Here is a 17,407-nt window from a genome sequence, read left to right on the forward strand (position 1 = left end):
TAGGCACATATCAAACCTCTTTTTCAGGTATTTTCCCCATATTTTAAACACCTTTTATTCTTAACCCCCGAAACGGACAAAATGGAATTGTTTTTAAAAAGATTTTACGCAAAACTTGTTCTAAAACTAACATGTAGGCTACCTACTGCTCACGTGTCCCTCATAACAATTTTCACATAATAATTTTCAGATTTTTATTGGATTGGAGTCAAAAAAAAATATTTAGATGTTTAACTAAAACCACAATTTTATTGTGTTAGTTCTTAACATGTCAGGTGGTAATCAGCAAGAAATGACTTCATTTTTAATCGTCTTCCCGATTTTTTCCCCAAAAGAATAGTATGGTGTTGAAGACTGTAACAGGTGAGGCGGGAGACATTGCTTGACGATGTTTAAGTGGACACATTACATTAATTATTCTATTTATAACAGTTGTCATGGTTTTGGTAAGTATATCTTTACTGATACATGATACCCATTTACATGATAACCATGATTTTATATATTTTTAATTAAAATTATTAATAAATGAAGTGAAAAACTCAATCCTGTCACAAGTTTACAACCCCAAAACAATGAAAAATATTATTTGATGGGGTGATGGTGTGGAGGTTTTTTGCTAAAAATGGCCACTGCTCCTCGTCTAGAGTAGAAGACCATATATGGCAGCAACGAAATAAGTTGTATCTTAAGGATTAAAATAAAATGTTGAAAAATAACCATTTTCTATCCTAATTTTATATGACGGGGTTGAGTTGGCTTGATACACAAGAAAGTAACACAAATAAAATACTTACAATATTGCCAAAAAATTGCAAAGCACAAATTCAGTGAAGTGCCTCAGAGACGTGACAAAATGCTTAGCGTATGATAGAAATTATTTTATGATAAAACACTATTTTTAAGGACATTAACTTATGATAAAAATGATTTAATTGCAATAATAATTGCAAAAATTGTTTTCATTCATTATAATAGACATACCAGCTTTTCATTTTGGTGAACCACCACTTTAAAAAATCTGGGGGACTGAAAAAACCTGAAAGCCTTCTACATTTGTTAGAGTATAGCAACTCTTAAAAAGAATGGCTCTGATTAAATTTAATGAAGAATTCCCTTTCCATGACAGCACACGCCTCTAGATAAGGTTGGCTTCTTTCAAATGTTTGTGGTACATTTCATTCATTCCAGTGGTCTGTTAAAATGATTTTATCTGGCCATGACAATGTCACAATAAAATGATATCACACTGTGTAACGAGAAAGATGAAGCTAAATGACTTCTAATCTCTGCTGGTGTCTTCAATATGTCAAATGATATTTACAAAACTGTAATAAAATGATAGATCAACTTTAGTTATCATAACGACTCTACTGTAACTCTTAGTGGTATGGACTTGTTAGGGTTTTATATTTGAAGTCAAAATCCATATGATGTCAAACTGTTTTTAGACATCTTTAATTTGTTATGTTTAGCTTGTTTTTTGTCTCAGTGGTTTTGAACTTTATACCTGTTGGTGAGGATACATTAAGTTTATTTTCTAATAATACTTGCATCCATATAATAGGCTACACATTCTTATTAACACATACAGTAGGCTATGTTTACTTTTTTATTCTTTTATACATAATTTCTTATATTATTTTATATTCTATATTCTTTTATACATCATTTCTTATACACCATTTTAAGTGTTTTTTTTATTTATTTATATCTGACTGATTATATCTACACGATTTTCTTTACTAGGTTCAGCCTCATGCAGTAAGGGGTGGGGTGCAGCAGTTATAGGAGGGATCAAAAACACAGTAACACACATCGACATCTCTCATATCCGTGTACTGTTGCTTCTTGCTTGGATAGAAAGCATCTAATTTTCACTCTACAGGTTTCCTGTACGCTAGACTGAACATTTTAACCCGAGGTAAGCGATTTCTCACCGATTAACTCTGATTTTAAAATTAACGGCAAAATGTCAAGTAGCCTTTAGTCTCAAGACTGAAGCGAAGGACACATTTTTTTCTTCGTTTGAGAGTAGGCTAACTTACTCGTTTTTTGTTTCCTTAAGTAATTAGTTTTGACTGGAAATCCTCGAAATTACACGCTGGGTGTAATTTAGTTAACCAAGTGAATGGCCGTATTGTTTCCTGTCCTTCGCGTCGTGAGCGAGCTTCTTATGTCGTAGACTGAATTTCAACATCATGCTTTTGTCTTTTCCGAGAGAGCGAGGCCCTAAAAGTCTTCAAAACTTCAGACATATTGGTGGGTTTCTTTATAAACATACGAAGCCTTTATTTTATCAGATTTAAAACACCATGATGTGAACCTTTTAAAGTTGATAGATAAATTGGCGTAGGAGTTGAAAAATAAGACGTTTGTATAACGCACGAGGAGGGGGATTGCAAGAACAAGAAATACCGAAGTATTTTGTCAATAAGTGTCGTCATCATGATCATAAACATTTATTTATTTACAACTGGTTTACTGACGCAGTTAAATATAGTGTAGACCTTTGAAATCTAATTTAAAAAACAAAACAAAAACCAAACTGCTTTTAAAACATGGAACTAAACTCTGACTATTAATCTCGTGACCGCAGTCAGATGACGTTTCGCTTTCTCACGGTTTTCATTTGTTCCTTGTTACTGAAGACATGTCAAAAGCATTTCTCATTTAAAATTTGACCAAATTAATATTCTGTTCGCTTGGCTAAAGAGAATGAGGACTATTATTACATTACACACTGCTTTGACTCTAAAACCCATATTTTACCTAGGCCTACATTTATTTCGATTACGGGTATTGTATTTTTCGTTGTATCAAATTTCGTTGTATAGCCTACCATGCAATGACAATAAAGGTCAAACTAAACTAACTAAATTATTTTGTCTCCAAAAGCGAACATTGAGCATCTTTTACTGAAGAAGCGTTGAAATGATCAATTTCTTCAAATACAGGAAAAAACACAATGTATGGTGAAATTGCAAATTTGAATTCTTTTGTTTGTATCTTGAGTTACTGTCTTGTAATACTTTGTCCTATAAGAACTGTCATCACACACTGGATGAGACATTGGGAGCGTCTCAATCAGCTCTATTTCACCATGGGCACTGATCAGGGAGTCAGTCATTTTAAGGGCTGTCTCAATCGCAAAATCCTTCCAGTGCACTGGAACGTTCTCTCCCTAAAAAAAAATCCCACAATGCACCGCAAAAACATTACGTCACATTACTGAAGCGTGAAACAAAACCTTTTTACAGTCTATGAACAAAACACATAAGCCAACTCAATAAATATGACACGCGATAGAATATTTTGAAAAGACAAACCGCTTTTTTATTAGGCCTATATGTCAGCATAAATACACATCACTAGACCGGTAGCGAACACGTCTAGTTAACATTTATAATTTATTATTCGCCTGAAATGTTGTAAGGATATGTATCAAAACAATGCGTTTAAAAAGCATAAAAATATTAGAAAAAAACACAGGTCTTGCCTGTTGTTGATTAATACCAGCGGTGTTACGTTGCTACACCGTTGCACGTTGATGATGTATGAAGTCATGTTGCTGGAAATTGAGTAATCACTGTCCCAATGTGTAGTAAGCCAGGGTCCTTACTCTTACCAGTGCCCGGATTCGTGTACACTATATACTGATTCACGAGCTAGGGAGCTAATTGATACACACCCGTTGTATTTTAGTCATGTGGTTAAGTATAACATGTCTACCCCGGAAACTGTGGGGGGAAGAATATAATTTTTGAAAAAGGATATAGTCATCTGCAGTGGTTAAAGTGGGATTTGGCAGGTGGGGGAACCCCAAATTTTGTGTATTGAGTATCGTGGTATAGCAATACTTTTTGGGACAAGAGAGTCACTGTGGCACCAAGTATCACAATACTTATTTACTTGATATTTTAATGGTTTTATTTTGGTCCATCTACATCTAGACTGATATGATGACGATACTATGTTAAAATTGCTGAACACTACATGGAACACAACCTTGGTTTTCACAATGTAAATTTAAACACAAAAATAAGAAGTCCAAAACTGACTCAAATTTTAACATACCAAAATGGCTGAAGACAACTATAACAGAAATAAATCAATCACAATTATGGAAATTTGACATTAGCCTACTTCACCTTCGACTTTTAACTCCACTGCAACATCCACTTGCTCTGGCTAGCACAGCCCCACCCACATTACCCCCTCACAGACACAGGCATTCAAATGTGAGGTAGTTAGTGAGGGTTTGGGGGCATGCTCCCCCGAGAAAATTTGGATTTCTCTGATCTACATATGTGCAATTTAGGACTTTTGAAGGCCAAAAAAAATGTATGAGAAATAGCTTTAAAACCTTGTCATTAGATAATTTATCAATACCTGCTCTCTCCTCATCTTCATCTTTCTCTTTCTCTCAGTCTCCTCATCCTGCCCTATTTCTTCCCCTCCTAAATCTGAACTTTGACTGATAGTCTATTCATTTTCGTCTGTGTCAGTGAAGAAAGCAGCTAAACATAGGCTCAACTGATATTTATAAGTTTTATTATCATTTTCTGAGACAAGTTAATTTATTCAAGGCTACAGGAAAGCTGTAGCCTAAGTCAGTATTGCCAATAGGAACCTTCTACAAGCTTTGGAATTTGAAAACGTCTGTTTTTAAATGTTACAAGTAATTTGAAATAATAAAAATGATAGGCTACGTTTACCGCAGTTGGTGGAATTGGCGGAAGTTCCCTTAGGCATCATTCGCTGTGGAAACGCGTCAAAAGCATTCTCAGGTAGCCTATAATTATGCAGCATTAACGCACGTAGGTTATTTTGAATGAATATTTCATGTCGATATACAATGGTTACATAATGTTAAAACTAATCCTGCTATTGATATCTTTGTAAGACTGCCGACCCTATAGAACAGTGGCAAGGGGAATTAAATGTCCGGCGAATATCGAACCTAAAACTAACTTTATCGCGCTCAACCACTGTGAGTGTGGTAAAGTTTAACCCCTGCTGTAGCCTACTGTTTTCTTTTTTAATCACAGCTTAATAATATCAACAATAAATATAGACATTTCAATTAAATGGTATAGAAGGATAAAGTTCTACATGGGCACTTTTTAATTTTGGAATGGTTTTTTTTTTTTTTCAGATTGTTTTTTATTAATGAGAATTTGATTTTTATATGGAAATAAAACAAATAATCTGGACATTTTGTCTCTCAGTTGTTAAAATTGTAAGAATATAAGATTAAAATAATTTAAACTTGACCTGTATGACATATGCAAACTTAAAGTTTGTCAAAAGTTTCAATGGCCAAAAACACTAAATTATTAAATTACCCTTATATTGTTTATACTTTTTGTATTTCTTCTTTACATATTCTTGCCTTTTGACACTATTTTAGTTTTTTACTTTGATGGTTTGTTTCAATTGCTTGAAAAGGATTTTTGACTTTCCATGATATACAGTTAATTATTAGCCTCATTTAGCTTGTGTCAGAAAACGGACCTATATTGTTCCAGCATGTTTTAACCTTGCAGGTATTGAGGGAAGTTGGTGTGGTCGTAGATACTTTCGTTTATGTGTTTTTACCTTTTTATTTTCAGAACTTGTATGAAAAGTGCCATGGCTGTAGAAGGAGGAGCAAAATGTGTCAAATACCTTCTCTTTTTCTTTAATTTCATCTTCTGGGTGAGTAACAACTAATGTCTGTATTATTAATGTCATATTTCGCATTAGCCAGGGCATGTGCCATAACTGCTGACCATTTCCCTGATTTGTCGTTGACTTTATTGTGAAACATTTAGACCAAACCCTTCTTTCGTAACACTTCCTTTTTACAATTCATGCTGCTTCACTTTAGTTTAGCTACTGTGAGAGGCTTTGACGTAAAAGGAGAAACAAAATAGACTTTTTTTTTCTCTCTACTTATCAAACAAGTCTAATGAAATATGCAAAAATCACCTCACAAAGTTTTAAGAGGTTCTAGTAACTATGACTCACTTTTTCCAGTCAAGGAGTTCAGAGGGGAGTTCAGTTTCCTCTTATGGTGACATTTCCCAACATTCAGGAAAACATGTCGGATGACTGGAATACAGTCATTTAGTGTTGACATGTAGATCAAATATGGATGTAGACCTGTTGCTCATGAACATGGATTTACTCAGGAAGTGGGTAAACCTTCTTGTTGGCATGCTTAAAGGGAATGGAAATATTGTGGTAACTCAAAATAAACTACACTGATGCACATTGTTTATAACTTCGTCAAATGAATGTGCCCCATCTTGTGCAAAGACACAATGCAGCCATTTAAAGGTGTGAAATTAAAATGTGCGTAATGCAAAAATGTTTGTTTTTGTTGCTAATCCTTCATTGTTAGTTGACTTTGGGTATTAGTGTTTATGACTGTCCTTCAGCAGTTAGCTGATAATGTAGGCTTCCTTTTAGGTCACGGAAACATAGCACTTCATCCAAGCAAGTTTGTTTGATCACACAAAGCACTGCTCTCTGCACATATTCCTCTTGTACTGTTGGTGTTGACATTGTTTGTTGTCTAAGCGTTCCCTGGTGTAAGCGTGCACACCACACACTGTTTACAGTGTAACCTGAGCATTAAGTGGTATGTTTCCTGAAGAAGAAAAAACCATTCTTGCATGTGCAGCGCGCTCTGTCCTTCAAATTGACAACATAGCTGCAGCTGCTAATGGCCTTTACTTGTTTGAGCTGACAGCTTGTTTCTCATATATAGCTCAGTTTTCACACCTACACACAATTTATGCTTCCTGTGATCACACACAATCATGCTGATATTACTTTGTTGTAATTTGGATAGATGTAATTTTCTAAACAACATTTAAGCTTTTTAAGATGGTCGTCTTTCATGTGTTAGAATCTCTGTAGTTGTTGCTAATGCTGGGGACACACTTAACAAATATCTGAAACATTCTAAGACTGAACTGAACACACTTATAGTCTGTTTCCAATGACTGAAGAAGATTTTAAACACTGACTGTGAACACCGACTAACGCAACTCTGACTCGGCGCGTTTGGGCATGATCATTCGTATGTATCAAATTACATTCATAATCGGCCTTACAGTTGTTAAGTGTGTCCCTGGCTTAAGGTTAGGGTATTTGTTTTCTGGATGTGTATGTTAGTGGATGCATATGATTAATTCTATTTTATTATATATTCCAGCATTATGCATATTATTAAGGGAAGGAATTATTTAGGGATGTTGATGTTCTGAGCAGTTTCTGGAATTCGGCTCTCCTTTTTAAGTTTTAGATTTCATTTACTCATAAGTTGTTAAACAGGTGAAAATCACTAATGAAGATGCAACATTAAAAATGTTGCATCTTCATTAGAGAATTTCCCCTTTAATAATTTTTAAAAAAAAATGTAAATGAATTGTGTGCCACAAAAATAGCTTTAATTATGGTATTCAATGGGCATCAAAATAATGCTGTGAAAATGTCCACAATCACAAAGATGCAATAGGAAATTTTATCCACAAGTTTTACAGAGGTTGTGCGGGAAGAACACAGATGTGTACAGTACTATACAGATGGGTTTGAAAACAGTACATGTGTGAAGCGAATGTACTTAACTTTCCCAGGGAAAATTTGTTCCATCTGAAAATGACTATTCACCATGGAGACTTTCAACTGTACTTATAGACAGCAATTGAAACATTTCACATGTTTCGTACTGTTTTTTTTAAATAATAAACTTTTGAACTACATTTACATTGGATGCATTTCCTGATACAAACCAGACATGCAACCTTTAACAATTCCAGTGACTTACAGAGAATTACAGTTGTGTTTGCTTTGCAGCAATAGGCTATACTTTTTCTGAACTAGAAAAGAAAATTCAAGAAAAGTGAGAGATTGTAAAGTTCAGCCTCAGTCATGTGATTGATCTTTCTATTTACGATGTCATCATGTGATGTGACTTCTCCATACGAGTATCAACGTTCATCTGTGACCCATTCAGTCAAGTAATGCCAAAGGCCAGCCGGAATATGGTCTGATAATAGACGATTAAACGCCACTCCTTATTAAGGGCATTGTCATGTGTTTCTTTGTAATAATAGACACTCCTGGCAATTTCAATACATATCTTTATTTCATTCAACAAATGAAACAGGATTCTTCTTGCTATTGTTTCCTCTTTATCTATTCCATACAGGTGCCTACCTGCTGCCACTTATTACCCTCAAATATTTACACTGGTGTTTCTTTGTATGTTAGTCGGACCACGGAGTCATAAAAGTTGTTCTGGGTTGTTGACTAGCTGTGATGCCCATATATTCTACATTTGTACAGCTGACACATACATATTACTAAACATCCTTTACACTTTCTCAGCGGTGCAGTTCAGTACTAATTTACTTGGAATATTTACACAGTACGTTATCTGTGTGATGATGATGTTGCGTAACTAATTTTCTGATTGCTGACAAACTTTACATAGCACGATGAATAGATATTGCGAGCCAACGTCACTGGCAAAGGAGTGTACCGAAGGTCTCCTAGTTCTAACAACTTTCCCACACCTAGTTACAACTCACTTTTTAAATTTAATTTCTCTCTTTAATGCTCACCAACATCCTGAAGTGAAATTTAGGGTTAGGGAACAGAATAATGCAATTTTACACAAGGTACCTAGTTAATAAAACTATTAATTAGTACTTATTCTAAATGGAAAGATAGCAAAAAAATGCTAGTGGTTCCCAACCCTGGTCCTGGAGTATCCCCAGCACTGCATGTTTTCGATGCCTCGTTAGTAAAGACTCCAAGCAGAGATGCGGTGCCTTCATAAATCATCTCCCGTTGCATCATGGGATAGTAAAGCGTCCATCGAATGCGCACTTCAGAATCCCGAGGGAAGTAGCAGGTCATCCGGGTACTTTTTGATACTATTACGTAAGTAGCCTATTCGATTTCGGACGCAGCGATGGTCTTATTATTGGGAGATACGAGGGTCCGTGGCTCTACCATTGGAGAAAGCCAGAGCCATAGAGAGAAAGAGTTGCGACACTCCCATAGAACGCCATAGGAACTTTGGAATGCGGAAGTAACGCGTGTCGTGGAGCAGCCGATAGTTCCAAACACTGATAGTTTCTCCATTGAACCCCATTAGATTTTCAGTGCTTCCGAAGTACGCTCGCTGGTAAATTAATGAAATTACTGTTTTTTTTTTTTTTACTTTTACACACATTAGCCGACCTCTCGTGAATCTAGTCTGTTGTTATATTTTATGTAGCCAGTTTTAGTAAATGTTTATTGGAAGATAATAGGTTAATTGCAGCGATAGCTTACGTGACCAACACTTCCCTAACGTTAGCTAACTTACGGTAACCTGATGTATATAATATATAATATTTTTAATAATATTTTATATGTATGTGTGTGTATATATATATATATATATATAAAGCCTATATATAATATTATATATACACACACACACACACAATTAATTTATTTAAATGGGTTAGGGTTATGCATATATGTGCTTATGTATTTAGGAACATAATTAATTCACTCATTAATAGGGATGGGAATTGAAAACCGGTTCTAAGTTTTACGATCCATCGATATTGTATGCCCTCGACGTTAACGAGTCCTCTTATCGATGCTGCTCTGAGTCAGCCGTATGTAGGCTACAGACCGTGAACTCACAACTGTCCATTTTGTCCTTTATCAAGCACCATAGCACGGCGTCCAAGGCGAATTTTTGTACCGCCAAAGCCTTATTTGATCGGTGAGTAAAATTGTCTCTCTCTGGTAATGTAGATGAACCGCTGCGTTTGTGACAGGGCGCATGTTAAACTGAACGAGCAGAGAGAGAGAGCCCCGGTCGCGCGCGCGCACTCTCTCTCTCTTCGGAGCAAGGCGAAAGTAGGCTTCACCGTCTCAAAACTAAGCGCTCTCTTGCTCTCTCTCCCTCGCACATATTAATCAAAATAAATGACACGATGGTAAGGTCGGGAGACTAAAGTTTCATGTGGAGCATTCGGAGATTTGTTTTTCCTGAATTACCGCTGGGTGTGAATTGTACTAAAATACGTTGCCTTATCTTCTCTGAAAAGCGTTCCGCACATTCAGCTGACATAAACCACACTTCAAATAAACGAAAAAAACGAACCAGTGATGAAATGTTTTCTGTGATGACACACATCTTGTGGGATGTCCCAACCGCTGGGATAATCACACAACGCGCACACGTCCGATAATGACACGTCCAATTCGCGAACTAATGACTCATTTGAACCGATTCGTTTTAATGAATGGCTAAAACAACTGATCTTTCCAACACTGAACTCACGGGACGTTTAATCGGTGTAACTAATCGGTAACACTTTACAAAAAGGTTCCATTTATTACATAAATTACATAAAAAGTACAGTTTGCTTAGTCAAGTGTAGCTTTAAAACAAATAAAACCACTTGTTTTTCCCCCCGAAAAAGCATATGACTACTTTTTCCCACACAGTGCTATCAGGAATCGATAAGAGAATCGTTAAAGAATCGGATCGATAAGCAGAATCGTTAGTGGCATTGATATTGATAAAATCTTATCAATTCCCATCCCTCATTAACTATCTCTCCGGTTTAATTGTATGAAGAATATTTTTCGGTTGAATATTTACCGAACATTGCTGTATATAGTCGTTGCTTTCTACGTTATGGGAGCAGTCTATTTCCCTCCTAAATCATTCATTTGTACATGCACAGCGTAATTATTTATATTGTATGGAGTTCTGAACGGACTGCAGACCTCTTTGCGTGATCACGGAGGTAGGCTAATGGCTGAATCGGAATTTATAAGCAAGATCACGGGAATCAATAGCCTAATACAGGTGTGCTAAAATAAATATCATGAGACGTCCATCATCAGATGAATGACATGGAAATGTTTAGTTAGAGCCGCTAAATCCAGTGCTACTACCCATGCGAACATGAACACTAAGCTTTTCCCTCCAAAAATATAGCCTAAGCTTTTCCCTCAAAATATAGCCTAAAACTTATCTAAGTTGTCACCCTGTCTATCCAAATGCAAAACTGACATTAACAAAATGCAATAACAGCTTAAAAAGTACTTGGGTGTGTGTTTTATTTTATATTTACCGTTTAATAATGCAATCGCTGCTGTCTGTCCATAGAAGAACATGACAGCCCGCATATGTTTTGGAACTATTGGGGCTTGCATGAAAGCGTGTCGCAACTCTTTCTCTCTATGGCTCTGGAGAAAGCGTAACGGCCAACTTGGATCATGTGTGCCTTAATAACCAATCACATAACAGCCCTGACATCATTGAATTTCTTTCAGAGTTGTGCGACAGTCAATCACTGTTTGTGGATATGAATGAAAGAGAAGTGACTCCTCTTATAAAATAGCAATTTTTTTCGGTGTACTGTACACTCTAAAAATAGATCAATCGAAAACAAATGTTTAATGGCAAACATGTTGAAGATTAGCTGATAGGCTTGTCGATTCATTAAATAAGCTGTTTTTGCTAACTTTGGAGGCTTGCTCCAACACCTTAAATGGGTGTTACAGATAAGAGAGACATCAAAAATGTACTCCAGGGTAGGGAGCCATTGAATAGGCCATCAGAATTGGTCATTTTAATAATTGGGTAATTTGAGAATGCAAATACATGATGTGGTTTTTGTTCACTGTTTTTCACACTGACTTTTCCATTCTCTCCCTGTCTCTCATCCCCAGCTGTGTGGCCTGGCCTTAATAGTTCTGGGGACATTGGTCCACGTTTCATTCCTCAACACTGCCATAATCAAAGAATACTCTGGCTCTCCTCTAGTGCTGATAATAGTGGGAGTCATCATCTTCTTCATCGCATTCTTTGGCTGCTGTGGGGCCTGGAAGGAGAGTCAGTGCATGATCACCGTGGTAAGGATCATTGTTCAGACTATTTCGCTAAGATAAAGGAAATGGTCTACTGGGTAGGGTTGCTTCAGCCATTTGTAAGGTCTTCACACTAGGGGATACTTAATTTGTTTGCACCATTTATTCTTAATGCTTAACTAGTAGGTGTAAGCTCTTCATAAACAAATGCTTAGTCACATAGTATGACATGACATTTACCTTTATTGATAATCCAATAAGAAGTCTATTTAAAAATGCAAATAGCAGGTCATTCACTTCAGTTTTAACTTGTTAGGTTTGTTTTCATCTAATTTACCTCATGTGGGAGCAACATTTCTGTAATAAATGATGTAATCTAATTTGAATGGGGATATTTTTATTTATATACAGGTCCTTCTCCAAAAAATTAGCATATTGTGATAGTTCATTATTTTCCATAATGTAATTATAAAAATTAAACTTTCATATATCTTAGATTCATTGCACACCAACTGAAATATTTCAGGTCTTTTATTGTTTTAATACTGATGATTTTGGCATACAGCTCATGAAAACCCCAAATTCCTATCTCAAAAAATTAGCATATCATGAAAAGGGTCTCTAAACGAGCTATTAACCTAATCATCTGAATCAACTAATTAACTCTAAACACCTGCAAAAGATTCCTGAGGCTTTTAAAAACTCCCAGCCTGTTTCATTACTCAAAACCGCAATCATGGGTAAGACTGCCGACCTGACTGCTGTCCAGAAGGCCATCATTGGCACCCTCAAGCAAGAGGGTAAGACACAGAAAGAAATTTCTGAACAAATAGGCTGTTCCCAGAGTGCTGTATCAAAACAGTGGCAGAAGCGCCTGACCTGGGTTACAGAGAAGCAGCACTGGACTGTTGCTCAGTAGTCCAAAGTACTTTTTTCGGATGAAAGCAAATTTTGCATGTCATTCGGAAATCAAGGTGCCAGAGTCTGGAGGAAGACTGGGGAGAAGGAAATGCCAAAATGACTGAAGTCCAGTGTCAAGTACCCACAGTCAGTGATGGTCTGGGGTGCCATGTCAGCTTCTGGTGTTGGTCCACTGTGTTTTATCAAGGGCAGGGTCAATGCAGCTAGCTATCAGGAGATTTTGGAGCACTTCATGCTTCCATCTGCTGAAAAGCTTTATGGAGATGAAGATTTCATTTTTCAGCCCGACCTGGCACCTGCTCACAGTGCCAAAACCACTGGTAAATGGTTTACTGACCATGGTATTACTGTGCTCAATTGGCCTGCCAACTCTCCTGACCTGAACCCCATAGAGAATCTGTGGGATATTGTGAAGAGAAAGTTGAGAGACGCAAGACCCAACACTCTGGATGAGCTTAAGGCCGCTATCGAAGCATCCTGGGCCTCCATAACACCTCAGCAGTGCCACTGGCTGATTGCCTCCATGCCACGCCGCATTGAAGCAGTCATTTCTGCAAAAGGATTCCCGACCAAGTATTGAGTGCATAACTGAACATAATTATTTGAAGGTTGACTTTTTTTGTATTAAAAACACTTCTTTTATTGGTCGGATGAAATATGCTAATTTTTTTAGAGAGGAATTTGGGGTTTTCATGAGCTGTATGCCAAAATCATCAGTATAAAAACAATAAAAGACCTGAAATATTTCAGTTGGTGTGCAATGAATCTAAAATATGAAAGTTTAATTTTAATCATTACATTATGGAAAATAATGAACTTTATCACAATATGCTAATTTTTTTATATATATATATATATATATATATATATATATATATATATATATATATATATATATATATATGCACACACACACATATATATATATATATATATATATATATAAATATATATGCATTCCCCCCATTTTTCCAGATTTTATCAAAAGTATTAACAAAAAGATTAATTTAAAATAAATATTTCCAATTTGTCTATTATTACTATTATTATTTATTTTGATCTATTACTGATTTAATTATTTCCATATTTTATTGTATAATACATTTAAATATGTAAAGATGATAAAGATTCAGGAAGTGCATTTTAAAATAATCAGGAGCAATAAATAAAACTAATAATGGATAATACTAATGCAATAAATACTAGTAATGTGCAAATTGTCAAATATATATTTTGTTATTCAAATCTGGCATGCATTGCGGTAGTGAAAATGAGAATTTTCATGGAACTGCAACCAATGACAAGTAAATGTATAGGAGTGTATATGTCAACTACTGAAATATTAAGTTTATATGTGGGGTTATGTTGTAACTAAGTTTAATGGTGCAGCACATGTAGCATTGCCCAAGTAATTTAGTACACATATAAACAACATCTAGGCTAAATTTCCACTAAGTTGCTGCTGATGCTTTTGTTTAAATGCTGACTGCTGTAAAGCTGCTGTCTGTCTGTTAATGCTGTTGACATGGTCACATATTGCCAACAGGTTAAACCAGATTCCTTCTTACACAACACTTAATTTGAAGATTAGATATGTATCTACATATTTGACTGAAATGGAAAACCGTTGAATGAACTGGTTTGACCCAACACTGACCAGCTCTGAATAAAAACATTCAATTCTTTAAGATGTAATTTCTTGACTTGTCATTCCTCACTTTTATCATTCTCCTCTCTTTGTTTTCTCCTAGTTTGCTGTTCTTCTCTCCCTCATCGTCATCATTGAAATTGGAACCGCCATCGCTGGATATGTCTTGGGCGGGAAAGTGAGTACTCTTCTAATTTCTACTTTATTACTATCAACCTGTTTTCCAGTACCATTTGGCTCCTAATAATCTCTGTTTTTCTGCAGCTGCCTGCTACTCTGGAGAAAGGCTTCAAGGTCATGATCACAGAATACAACAAAACCAAAGAAGACCGTGACGCCGTCGATGCTATACAGAAGCAGGTTGGTAAACTCAAATCTATCAAATCTGCTTGTCTGAACAAGGCCTGTGATCCTGCTCTGATTTCCATTTTCACGTGAATGACGTGTGTCTCGAGTCTCTCCAGCCTTGTTTGCTTAGTGCCATCTGTTGACATTAAACTGACATCCTGCTTCCTCTTGTGCCGTCATGTGGCTAAACTTCAGTTCAGACCCTGTGGTGTACTTGCTCTCTAAATTTTTCTATGGTTTTTAGTTCAGTGAATTAGGGCTGTAGTCAACCAAAGAAATCCTTAGTCGACCAAAGTCCTGTCCTGCGCAACGATCAGTCAAAAAAAAAAAAAAAAAAGACGCGATGTTTTGCATTTTGATTGAACATTTATTAAACAATTGTCATAGAGCATTTATAAAACAACAACGAAAAAACATCAATAATACATAAAACTACAATAATAATACAATTCTTTGAAAATTAAGTGATTTTTTAACTGCAAAGTGGGGAGCTCTGTCCTAGGTCTATAGTGACAGTCACAATCGCGCACCTGACCACACCACACGCTACAAAAAATATAACTGCTAAAACTGCCAAATAATGACAAATCCTAACAAAAGCTCTCGTTTATACAGGCTGTCTATTCTTCTTTACTTTCAAAGCTATGGGTTAACTTTTGTCCAGCCGATCTAGGCGTTTTAAAACAAACACACAAAAAACCCAAATAGCCTAAAAACAATCATAATAATAGTAGGCTGTATAGTAGGAAGGCATATAGGTTTATTTTCGTTGTTACATTATTTAGGCTATTTTCAAACGCGTCAAGTGTACAAATAAAAACAAAAACATAAGAAAACACAATCTATTGAGTCAGCATAATAAAGCCATTAAAGGGCCTGCTCACATATCGCGTCTTTTGCGCGCTCAAGTTCATTATTTCAAATGTAGGCGCGCGGTATGCGCGCTCATAATGGGAGCGACGCGGTCGCGGTGCGACGCGCTCGTTTGTTCCAAGTGCGTCCGCGCCGCAGCAGCAGTGCAGCCAGCCACAGGTGCGGTTCCCGAGTGTTCTACGTGGTGCGCTAAACTGTGGCGCTGTTACAAAATAGCCTAAATTACAGCATTTAAAAGTTGGGGATAAAACATAGGCTAATCATATTTAGAATACAGTAATATATAGCCGCTTATAAGGGAATAAATATCAAGGAGTAAATCAATGAAAATGTCTTTCAATTGGTAAAAAAAAAAAAAAAAAAAAAAAAAAAAATGCAACTGGTCGACCAATTAGAATGTCAGTCGACCAAGACGGCATCGACCGATTAGTCGACTTAACGACTAAAGTTGACAGCCCTACAGTGAATCCATTCTGCTGGATCATATGCTCTCTTTAGGTGATCTCTGCTTTTGAAGGGGAAATTTATTAATGGATTCACTCTATGTAAAATTATGTGTTTATTTGTTTCTGTGTTGTAATTTAATTTAGGGCTGTCAAATAGATTAAACTAATTACGTTTTGCCATTAAAACAATCAGCTCTTTTTTATACACACACACACATACATATACATATATATATATATATATATACACCAGACAGTGTATTTTAATTTAATTGAATATTAATTTGTCTTTCTTATAGTTCAAGTGCTGTGGAGGAAACTCCTCTCAAGATTGGGTGAACTTCACCAGCTCTCACACAACGGTCCCAGACTCCTGCTGTATAAATGTCACCAAGGACTGTGGTATTGGAGCTATTCACGATGCCAAAAAAATCTACACAGATGTAAGAAACTCTTTTGTTCTTTATTATTGAAATAGTGCACTAGGTTTTGGCTTCCTGACTCTTCTGTACTGTGACATTTTCACAAAGTCTAAAAACATTAGACTTGGTGTTGTCAAGTTTTTGTTTTTTAATAACGCGTTCAAAATGTTTATTGGACAGAACATGTGAGACACTAGAGACTAAGACTTTGTGTTTGTTTAATACAGGGATGTAATCTCATTTTGGAGAAACTTCTAAAGGAAAATATTTTGTGGTTTGCTGTGGGAGCTCTGGTCGTTGCGTTTGTGCAGGTGAGACCTGCAATATTGTTTTACCTGTTGTCTGCACACAAGAATGTCAGTGCAAACTCCCCCTCTTCGTACACTAATACATTTGTTTTGTTTTTTTGTAGATCACGGGGATTGTGTTGGCCTGCATTCTGATGCAAGCCATCCGCAGCGGCTATGAGGTCATGTGATCACGTCCAGTCACTTAAAGCTCTTAGAGACTATTCAGTTTTTTTTTTTTTACCATTATATAAATGCTAATTATTTTCCCTCTTTCTGTGTAAATTGACAATACACATTTTCACTGAGAATGAAATATCTATGATATATTTTTCTATGACTAATCCAGTAGATTAGTCTCCTGTTAAGTCTGATTTATTCTTAAGTATTCTGTCTTTACTACCATGTTGACATTCCTTTGGGTAACAGGACAACAATGAATTACTGAAATGCCAAATTTTATACATTTACAGAACATTGTCAAATAAAAGAATGAAATGTTCTTAACAAGTTTGTCCCATTTAAGTTCATCTGTTATATTTGAGTTACTAATATTTGTTACTACTGTAGTTGGTG

At 36.0% G+C, this 17,407-nt stretch overlaps 1 protein-coding gene across 1 annotated transcript; it reads left to right on the forward strand.

The window, feature by feature from the left end:
* Nucleotides 1–1,810: 1,810 nt before the first annotated feature.
* On the forward strand, nucleotides 1,811–17,333 carry cd63 (CD63 molecule). The gene is made up of 8 exons (XM_056240122.1): nucleotides 1,811–1,924; nucleotides 5,616–5,700; nucleotides 11,749–11,931; nucleotides 14,559–14,633; nucleotides 14,720–14,815; nucleotides 16,422–16,565; nucleotides 16,772–16,855; nucleotides 16,957–17,333. The coding sequence occupies exons 2-8, from the start codon at nucleotides 5,623–5,625 to the stop codon at nucleotides 17,020–17,022; spliced, it is 726 nt and encodes a 241-aa protein (XP_056096097.1). The 5' UTR covers nucleotides 1,811–1,924; nucleotides 5,616–5,622; the 3' UTR covers nucleotides 17,023–17,333.
* Nucleotides 17,334–17,407: the final 74 nt, after the last annotated feature.

Source organism: Rhinichthys klamathensis, unplaced genomic scaffold, assembly GCF_029890125.1.
Source record: "Rhinichthys klamathensis goyatoka isolate OS25496 unplaced genomic scaffold, OSU_Roscu_1.1 h1tg000020l_1, whole genome shotgun sequence".
NCBI lineage: Eukaryota > Metazoa > Chordata > Actinopteri > Cypriniformes > Leuciscidae > Rhinichthys > Rhinichthys klamathensis.

Coding starts and splice junctions, on each gene's coding strand:
- cd63 (XM_056240122.1), top strand. CDS start 5,623: ATGAAAAGTGCCATGGCTGTAGAAGGAGGAGCAAAATGTGTCAAATAC. Junction 11,932..14,558: donor GTCAGTGCATGATCACCGTG/GTAAGGATCATT, acceptor GTTTTCTCCTAG/TTTGCTGTTCTTCTCTCCCT. Junction 14,634..14,719: donor GATATGTCTTGGGCGGGAAA/GTGAGTACTCTT, acceptor GTTTTTCTGCAG/CTGCCTGCTACTCTGGAGAA.